Raw genomic sequence first — 10,000 nt, 5'->3', positions numbered from 1 at the left:
GTGTAGTGATCCCTAGAAATGTGTATACAGGTGTGTAGTGATCCCTAGGTGTGTATACAGGTGTGTAGTGATCCCTAGATATGTGTATACAGGTGTGTAGTGATCCCTAGATATGTGTATACAGGTGTGTAGTGATCCCTAGAAATGTGTATACAGGTGTGTAGTGATCCCTAGAAATGTGTATACAGGTGTGTAGTGATCCCTAGAAATGTGTATACACGTGTGTAGTGATCCCTAGGTGTGTATACAGGTGTGTAGTGATCCCTAGATATGTGTATACAGGTGTGTAGTGATCCCTAGAAATGTGTATACACGTGTGTAGTGATCCCTAGGTGTGTATACAGGTGTGTAGTGATCCCTAGATATGTGTATACAGGTGTGTAGTGATCCCTAGAAATGTGTTTACAGGTGTGTAGTGATCCCTAGAAATGTGTTTACAGGTGTGTAGTGATCCCCAGGTGTGTATACAGGTGTGTAGTGATCCCTAGAAATGTGTATACAGGTGTGTAGTGATCCCTAGATATGTGTATACAGGTGTGTAGTGATCCCTAGAAATGTGTATACAGGTGTGTAGTGATCCCTAGATATGTGTATACAGGTGTGTAGTGATCCCTAGAAATGTGTATACAGGTGTGTAGTGATCCCTAGAAATGTGTTTACAGGTGTGTAGTGATCCCCAGGTGTGTATACAGGTGTGTAGTGATCCCTAGATATGTGTATACAGGTGTGTAGTGATCCCTAGATATGTGTATACAGGTGTGTAGTGATCCCTAGATATGTGTATACAGGTGTGTAGTGATCCCTAGAAATGTGTATACAGGTGTGTAGTGATCCCTAGATATGTGTATACAGGTGTGTAGTGATCCCTAGAAATGTGTATACAGGTGTGTAGTGATCCCTAGATCTGTGTATACAGGTGTGTAGTGATCCCTAGATCTGTGTATACAGGTGTGTAGTTATCCTCAGGTGTGTATACAGGTGTGTAGTGATCCCCATGTGTGTATGCAGGTGTGAAGTGATGCTCAGGTGTGTATACAGGTGTGTAGTGATCCCCAATTGTGTGTATACAAGTGTGTAGTGATCCCTAGAAGTGTATATACAGGTGTGTAGTGATCCTCAGTGTGTTTGTGTGTTTGTGTAGACTAAATTGGTCTGCACCAGTAGGGGGCACTAAAGCTAATCTCTCACCAGAAAGCCGTACAGTCAAAGTGCACCATCATCCATTTAGACGGGTTGAAGACAAACGAGTCTGCGTATTCAATTCCAGACAGGAAGTTACGTAATTCAGCACAGAGGAAGGCGGAGCCTGCGTATGCTGCATCAACATGGAGCCACAGACCTTCACGAGCACCTGAAACACAAACACATATACACACACACACTGTTTTGGCAATCTGAAGTTTTAATTTAATATACTGCATATGTGGTTAGTGAATCACACACACACACACACACACAGCCAAATGGCTAAACTTACAGATGGGTCCCAGCTCCTCCAGACAGTCAAAGGAACACACACCTGTAGAACCTAGTGTAGCACACAGCTAAACACACACACACACACACACACTACTTCAGTTAAATAGAATAGATTTTATGCTAAATAGCTCAGAGTAAGCAGGTGAGCTAGCGGTGCTGTTCTGTGTGTATGATGTTAAGTAGCTAAACGGTTACCATGACAGGCACTAAGCCCCGCCTCCTGTCCTCCTGAATGGCTTTCTGTAGGGTTTCTCCACGCAGTGAGAACTTCTCATCTGTCTCCAGAAACCTGATCTTCACCAGGGAGATCAAGCCGGCCTTCTCCACTGAGGAGTGAGCCTTCACACACACACACACACACACTTAATTTATTTTAGGTTAATTTACATGAACCTTTAATTATGCGCATATTAATGAGGGTGCTGTAGAGTGAGGTGTGTGTACCTGGTCTGAGGCGTAGGCAATGAGGGTGGAGTTCAGCGTGGACTCGTCCATGTCGGTGTGTGTGTCACTGAAGGCGTCTGTGTGTGTGTCTGTAGGAGAGCTTCTGCTCTTCATCTGCAGAATTTTGTCTTTACGGGAAGCGAGAAGGGCAACCAGTGTGCACTCACTGACCGTACTCTAACACACACACACACATGACTCAAAACACTGAAACACTGGTGTTTACTGTTTACTCTGTGTGTGTATGTGTGTGTGTGTGTGTGTGTGTGCGCATACCTGCAGTATCCCTCCTCCACGGCTCTCTGGATGATGATGAAGGAAATGATCTGGCAACCCTAGTGCTTTACAAAGCCAGTCCATCACACACATCTCCAACTCTGTACAAGCAGGACTAGATGCCTATAACACACATGAACACACACACACACACACACAGGCATCTAATAGGTTTATGTCTTAGTCAGTACACAGAAAAGGTTCAGAGTTAGATGTGTGTACAGGTGAGTGTGTGTGTGTGTATGTGTTTGTGTGTGTGTTTGTGTTTGTGTGTTACCCAGGTGAAGCCGAGGCAGTTGATAGCGTCTGCCAGCATGTCTCCCAGCAGTGATGGCCATGAGGTCAGTGCAGGAAAATACGCATGCATGTGGGGACTCTGCCAATGAACAACCTACACACACACACACACACACACAGCTGTGAGCTTCTTGCTGGTCAGAAATTGGAGACAGGTTGAGTGGACAGATAAGTGATGAGTGATGGAAGATAAGGGATGAGTGATGAAGGATGAGGGATGAGTGAAGAGGGACAAGGAATGAGTGATGAATGATGAAGGAAAATGGATGAGTGATGAAGGATGAGTGAAGAGGGATGAGTGATTGAGGATGAGAGATGAGTGACGAGGAATGAGTGATGGATGAGTAAAGAGGGGTGAAGGATGAGGGATGAGTGTTTGAGGATGAGGGATGTGGGATGAAGGATGAGGGATGATTGATGTGGGATGAGGGATGAGTGATGAGTGAAGAGGGATGAGTGATAAAGGGTTGAGGGATGATGAATAAGGGATGATGGATGAAGGATGAGTGATGAAGAGTTGAGGGACAAGGGATGAGTGATGAGGGACAAGGGATGTGGGATGAGGGAGGAGTGATGAAGAATGAATGTGATGAAGTGATGAATGATACATGATGAGTGATGGAGGATGAGGGATGAGTGATGGGTGATGAGGGTATAGTTATGAGTGATGAAGTATAAAGGATGAGAGATGGGTGTTGAAGGATGTGGAATGAGTGACAAGTTATGAGGGATAAGTGATGGAAGATGTGGGATGAGTGATATGTGATGATTGATAGAGGATGAGTGATGAAAGATGTGGGATGAGGGGTAGAGGACGAGTGATGAGGGATGAGTGATGAGTGCACTCACCCCAGGCATGATGATGTTCTCCACGTCTTGCATGATGGTGTCCCACGACTCCGGCTCATGAGGAGCTTTATCAGGAAGCTGAGACTTCATAAAGCCTGGCTGAACATCTGGGAGAACACGCCTCTGTCTGATCTCCATCAGGTACTGACAGATATAATCCACCATCTCCTTCCCTAACACACACACACACGTTTATTCATCTCACACTCACCTGTTGGTGTCAGTGAACCTGCAGTAAAACAGGTTCCTAAAAGCTCAGGATAAACGTTCCTCTGTTCATATTTACTCCCGCAGGAGAAGGTAAAAATCATGAGATTCATTTCATCTCTTTCAAATTCATTTTAATTTCATTTTAAAGTCTGTTTCTTTTACTTAAAAAGGCTAACACTTTAATTCAAATTATATCAGAAATAATTATACAATTAGCGTAAACATCATTTTAGCCATAGAAACTAATTATTTAAAAATTGTTCATAATTTGTTTAAAAATATTGTTTTTCTTATTGCAATTAGTTTAGAATTTTATTCTAATTATTTTTTAAATTAAATAAATTAAATAAATTAAATAATCGTTATTATTAAAACAGCTGTTCATGTATTTTAGTATTAGTATTTTATGTGTTTTTATAAAATTATTTTACATTTTTCATCTGTTAAATGCAATAATAATAACAAACAATTTTATTATTAAAAATAATAATTCATATAATATTATTATATTATATTATATTATATTATATTATATTATATTATATTATATTATATTATATTATATTATATTATATATAATGAAAAATTATTAATAAAAATAATGAAATCATTTTTCAGGAGTTTTCATTTCCATCAAATTGAAAAATTGAAATTCAAATTGAAATAATGATTATATATATAATATATATTATAATTTTTAATGTAATTTAAAATAATTATAATTAATAATAATATTGTAATATTTTTAATAGTTTTCCTAAAGTTCTATTTTCTATTAATTCTAAAATAATCATTATATTATTGTATTTTTATGATTAAAGTTTTTAAAATTAACTAAATTATATAAAATGATTTCTAGCAGTGTGTGTGTGTTACCTCTGCGTGTGTATTCCTCTGCCTGCATAATCCCTCGCTCTTGCTGTGTCCTGATGAATGGCTGGATGTGTGTGTGCGAATGTGTGTGAGAACATTATATAGTGACCCCAGACCACTTGACACACACACACACACACACACACACAGAGCCTGTTGGTGACGTGGAGCTGCATTTATTCTGCGCTCCACCTGTTTGATAAAAGTGATGAGGTTTCTTCCAGTTAAACAGGAGAAGAATACACTGTTTGATGACACACTGCGGTCAGCGAGGTGTACACACACACTGTGGGAAAACATCAGGTGTGCATGGTGACATTAGAATAACACACACTGATGAAATTTTCCCTAAACATGCCCTAAATGTCCTACTAACACGTGAGAGACGTCAGCGTTACCCTCAATGCCTGTGGGCCTGCGTCAGAGTTCTGCTCTCATAGCTTTCTATCTTTAACAATCAGAGTTTTGGTCATCAAGCAGCAGAGGCTATGGTTACATCGTTGCTATGGTTACATGTAGCATGCTCATATAAGGTAACCTGTCAGGTAACTTCCTAACTAGTGCTAGTTACATTTACGTTTCTGGCATTTAGCAATTCCTTGACCGATGCAATGGCATCCTAATTCCTTGCTGAAGAAAGCTGACCGATGCAGCGGCAGTTCAAAGGCGGTGTGATGGTCTCCAAGTGGTTCTATCTGAGTGGTCAGTCTGTGACCCAGTGGATTGCTGGGGATAGATCTGAGTGGTCAGTCTGTGACCCAGGGGACTGCTGGGGATAGATCTGAGTGATCAGTCTGTGACCCAGGGGACTGCTGGGGATAGATCTGAGTGATCAGTCTGTGACCCAGGGGATTGCTGGGGATAGATCTGAGTGGTCAGCCTGTGACCAGGGGACTGCTGGGGATAGATCTGAGTGCTTAGTCGGTGACCCAGGGGACTGCTGGGGACAGAACCACTTGGAGACCATCTGACCCTCTGACCTGCCGTTGCATCAGTGCTTCGCTGTTGTGTGTAAAGTTTGAGGTTCATTGGTCAGGGGTTTAGTGTCAGGGATTAGTGATGTGAGATCAGCGGTCATAGTGACAGGGTCTGACCAAGAGGGAAGGGATTTAGGGTTAAAGATCAGAGGTCAGGGTTTAGGTATCAGGTTTATGTGGGCAAAAGGTGAAGGTTTTAGTGTGAACCTGCAGGTTAGGGCTGGTGGTTGTCATGGCAACAAGATAAAAAAAAAACACACCCAACACTGTCCACTGCTGTCCATATCAACCACAAGATAGTGTTCTTAATCACAAACTCCTAATAATTAATAATATGTATTAACATACTGTATCTAATTAGCATATTTTGGTTTAAGAGTCAAAGTTAATTCAGTTCAATTCAATTTTATTTGTATAGCGCTTTTAACAAAGAGCATTGTCTCAAAGCAGCTTTACATGAGAAACGACATAATAAAACAACGAACATAAACAGACAAACAGACAGACAGTCCTAGATGTTATCCCAAGTGAGCAAGCCTGAGGTGACTGAGGCGACTGTGGCAAGGAAAAACTCCCTTAGATGGTAAGAGGAAGAAACCTTGAGAGGAACCAGACTCAAAAGGGAACCCATCCTCATTTGGGTGACAGCGGAGAGTGTGATTATATTGTGCATTTCTGTATAGTCAGTCGTGTGATGCCGCTACAGCATGTGTAGAATGTTATGTAAATTAATAAGGAGGTTGTTGTCGTCTACATAAGGTTGGCAGCGTTGCTTTGAATATCCCAATCCTCACAAAGCAGAACCCGGCTGGAGCTGGTCCATCTCCGGATGCCACTGGAGACGGCACAGTCTCTGTATGCCTCGGGATGGGTAGAAGAAGGGAAACAATGGAACAGAATTAGCGTAGCTGCTGTTCATAATATTAGCAACACTAGATGATAATGTGTATTTAATCAGATGTACTGGAGCACAAGGTTATGGGATGTGTTAAATGTATGCCAGGATAAAGAGATAAGTCTTTAGTCTACATTTAAACTGGGAGACTGTGTCTGAGCCCCGAACACTGTCAGGAAGACTATTCCAAAGTTTAGGAGTTAAATACGAAAACGCTCTACCCCCTTTTGTGAACTTTGATATTCTGGGAACTGCCAGAAGTCCGAAATTTTGTGATCTTAAAGAGCGTGGTGGATTGTAACGTGTTAGAAGACTGGAGAGATAGGTGGGAGCTAAACCAATTAGAGCTCTGGACATAATTAGTGCTAATTTATAGTCAATTCTAAACTTCACAGGTAGCCAGTGCAGGGATGATAATATTGGGGTTATATGATCATATTTTCTTGACCTGGTAAGAACTCTGGCGGCTGCATTCTGGACTAACTGTAGCTTGTTTATTGAAGATGCAGGACAAACACCTAGTAATGCATTACAGTAGTCCAGTCTGGAGGTCAGGAATGCATGAACTAGTTTTTCTGCATCAGATACAGATAAAATGTTCCTAAGCTTGGCGATATTTCTAAGATGGAAGAAGGCTGTTTTTGTGATATTGGAAATATGATTTTCAAAGGATAAGTTGCTGTCTAATATTACACCCAGGTCTTTCACTGTCCAGCTAGTGGTAACAGTACATCCTTCTAGATGCAAGCTGAATTGTGAGAGCTTCTGTGTGCTGGTTTTTGGACCAATAAGTAATATCTCTGTCTTGTCAGAATTTAGTAATAGAAAATTATCAGTCATCCAATCTTTAATATCTTTAACACACTCAGTTAATCTAGACAAATTAGATATTTCATCTGGTTTTGATGAAATATATAACTGGGTATCATCGGCATAACACTGGAAACTAATCCCATGACTTCTAATGATGTTACCCAGTGGAAGCATGTATATTGAGTACAGCAGAGGTCCTAAAACTGACCCTTGTGGGACCCCGTATTTCACTGGCACTACACTGGACAGTTCTCCATTTAAATCTACAAAGTGGTATGGATCAGACAGGTAGGATCTAATCCATTTTAATGCCTGTCCCTGCATACCTGTGTGATTTTGTAAGCGATCTACGAGAATGTTATGATCTGTAGTGTGGAATGCAGCACTAAGATCAAGCAGGACTAAAATGGAGATGCAGCCTTGGTCCGAAGGTAAAAGCAAGTCATTAGTGATTTTAACTAGTGCAGTTTCTGTACTATGATGGGGCCTGAAACCTGACTGAAATTCTTCAAGGATATTGTTTTCCTGTAGGAAGGAGCATAATTGAGCTGACACCTTTTCTAATATTTTAGATATAAACAGAAGGTTTGAAATCGGTCTGTAATTAGATATTTCAATAGGGTCTAGTTTTGGTTTTTTAGGAAGAAGCTTAATAACTGCTAACTTAAGAGATTTTGGGACATGACCTAGAAATAACGAAGAGTTAATAATATTGAGAAGAGGCTCTCCAGCTGCATGTATCACATCTTTCAGTAATCTAGTTGGAATTGGATCCAACAAACACGTTGTTGGTTTAGCCGTGGTGATAAGTTTATACAGCTCTTCCTGCCCTATGCTGGTAAAGCACTGTAGCTTTAAATGTGGAGCTTTAGGCTGGTCTGGATCACTGGATGCTGTCAAAGGTTGAACATCCAATATTTTGTTCCTGATACTATCAATTTTTTTAGTGAAGAAATTCATAAAGTCCTCACTACTAAACTGTGCTGAAATACTCTCTCCAGAAATCTGATGTTTTGTTAGTCTAGCCACTGTACTGAATAAGAATCTGGGATTGTTCTGGTTTATTTCAGATTGCTCAGATACTCAGCCCTAGCAGCTTTTAGAGCCTGTCTATAGTTGGCCAGACTGTCTTTATACGCAATTCTAAAAACTTCTAATTTGGTTTTTCTCCACTTTGGCTCGAGGTTACGGGTTGCTCTCTTGAGGGTGTGAGTATGACTATTGTACCACGGTGCAGGTGTTTTATCTCTGACCTTTTTTAGTCGGATGGGGGCAACAGTGTCTAGTGTGCTGGTGAAAATATTGCCTATGCTGTTAGTTACTTCATCTAAATCATCTGCATTTAGGGGTCTAGTAAGAAGTTGAGACAGATCTGGCAGATTGTTTGTAAATCTGTCTTTAGTGGTCAGAGTTATAGTTCTACCAAGTTTATAACGTGGAGAGACGTGTCTAATATGTTCTACAGGTAGAGTGTACATTAAGTGGTGATGGTCTGTGATGTCATCGCTTTGAGGTAGAGCGGTTATATCGGACACATCAGTCCCATGTGATATAACTAAGTCAAGTGTATGATTAAAATGATGAGTTGGTCTATTATTTTGTTTAACCCCAAAGGAATTTAGTAAATCTATAAATGCGAGTCCTAACGCATCGTTAGCATTGTCTACATGAATGTTAAAGTCTCCTACAATTAACTATAACTGATCAAAAGGTCTGAGAGTGAATGTGCAAACTCATGAAGAAAAACACCGTAGGGCCCCGGGGGTCTGTACACGGTGGCCAGAGCAAGACATAGTAGGGGTTTTTTATGTATGTCAGAGAGTGCAACATTAAGGACAAGCACTTCAAATGAGTTAAACCTGGGTCCTGTTTTCTGAGTAACAGTAAGAGAATTGTTATAGATGGTTGCAACACCACCACCACGACCTGTCTGATGGGGCTCATGCTTATATGAAAGTTAGGCTTAAGTTTCAGATCAGATTTAATAGTTTAAATGTCTAGGGTTAGGGATATATTTAGGGATGTGTGGGTGTGTGTGTACCTGTAGGTTTAGCTGTGTTAGATGGTCAGATGAGGTGTGTGTGTAGGGATTAGAGTTAGAGCAAAGTAACTGAAACACAGCCGTGAAGAGACCAAAGAGACGTGAGACCCCCCCCCCACACACACACGAGCTTGGTTTATTCCACACACTCCATCTGATCACATTCCATTCAGGTTTATTTAGAAACAAGTTCATGGTTCACATAAACACAGCTGAGTGGAAAAAACACACACCTGTCCCTTAACCCCTACAGCTGCCACACCCTAGTAAGAGTATCCTCTACACAGGGACTGGACACTAACATACTGAAATGCATTGTGGTATATACACTAATGCGCACTAATCTCCCAAACTAAGTGCACTAGGTAGTGAACAGGGCACAGGGTTGGACTGGGGGACAGATACGTCTTTTTAAAAATTCAACAAAAAACATTAGTGTGTGTGAGAAACAGTCTCTAAGAATTCAGGTGTGTGTGTGTGTGTGTGTGTGTGTGTCAATATGAAACTTAAAAATAATTAGGGAATTGTCTTAAATAATGCCAATAATAGGGACCCTTAAAAGGTAGCAGGTGTTCTGAATGAGACAGTGTGTGTGTGTGTGTGTGTGTGTGAGACAGGAGGGTGTGCTGCCTTCCTAGGGAAGCCTACATGTATGCCTACATAGGGAAGGAGACGATATTCTGCAGTGTTCCTGCTAATATTACATTGGAGTGTAACCAGTTATGACACAGGCACATGTCGTTTCAGTGTGTGTGTGTGTGTGTGTACATGTACGTGTGTGTGTGTGTGTGTGTGTGTGTCACGCAGGTTTCTTCCCCCCCTGTCGTGTGATGGCCTCCAGTTTTT

General features: G+C 41.0%; 2 protein-coding genes across 3 annotated transcripts in view; both read right to left on the bottom strand.

Moving 5' to 3' along the window:
- hdc (histidine decarboxylase) overlaps positions 1-4,537 on the bottom strand; it is a 40,374-nt gene extending 35,837 nt beyond the window's left edge. Inside the window, exons 1-8 of the mRNA XM_058387163.1 lie at positions 4,432-4,537; positions 3,346-3,518; positions 2,477-2,590; positions 2,200-2,322; positions 1,924-2,100; positions 1,675-1,818; positions 1,478-1,544; positions 1,189-1,351 (exon numbers count right to left, since the gene is read on the bottom strand). Coding sequence (XP_058243146.1) covers positions 1,189-1,351; positions 1,478-1,544; positions 1,675-1,818; positions 1,924-2,100; positions 2,200-2,322; positions 2,477-2,590; positions 3,346-3,518; positions 4,432-4,459 — 989 coding nt within the window. The 5' untranslated portion in view covers positions 4,460-4,537. The remainder of the gene's footprint in view (positions 1-1,188; positions 1,352-1,477; positions 1,545-1,674; positions 1,819-1,923; positions 2,101-2,199; positions 2,323-2,476; positions 2,591-3,345; positions 3,519-4,431) is intronic.
- Positions 4,538-9,354: 4,817 nt separating this feature from the next.
- The window catches only part of gabpb1 (GA binding protein transcription factor subunit beta 1), a 19,115-nt gene continuing 18,469 nt past the window's right edge, over positions 9,355-10,000 (bottom strand). The window contains exon 8 of one of the 2 annotated variants that reach the window (XM_058388427.1): positions 9,355-10,000. This exon is cut by the window's right edge and continues 103 nt beyond it. In XM_058388427.1, coding sequence (XP_058244410.1) covers positions 9,954-10,000 — 47 coding nt within the window. In that variant the 3' untranslated portion in view covers positions 9,355-9,953. The other variant, XM_058388426.1, reaches the window with a different exon arrangement.

The sequence above is a fragment of the Hemibagrus wyckioides genome, linkage group LG04 (genome assembly GCF_019097595.1).
Source record: "Hemibagrus wyckioides isolate EC202008001 linkage group LG04, SWU_Hwy_1.0, whole genome shotgun sequence".
In the NCBI taxonomy this organism is placed as follows: domain Eukaryota; kingdom Metazoa; phylum Chordata; class Actinopteri; order Siluriformes; family Bagridae; genus Hemibagrus; species Hemibagrus wyckioides.
Note: the sequence above shows the minus strand (reverse complement) of the source record. Positions and strands in the feature narration are given on the sequence as shown.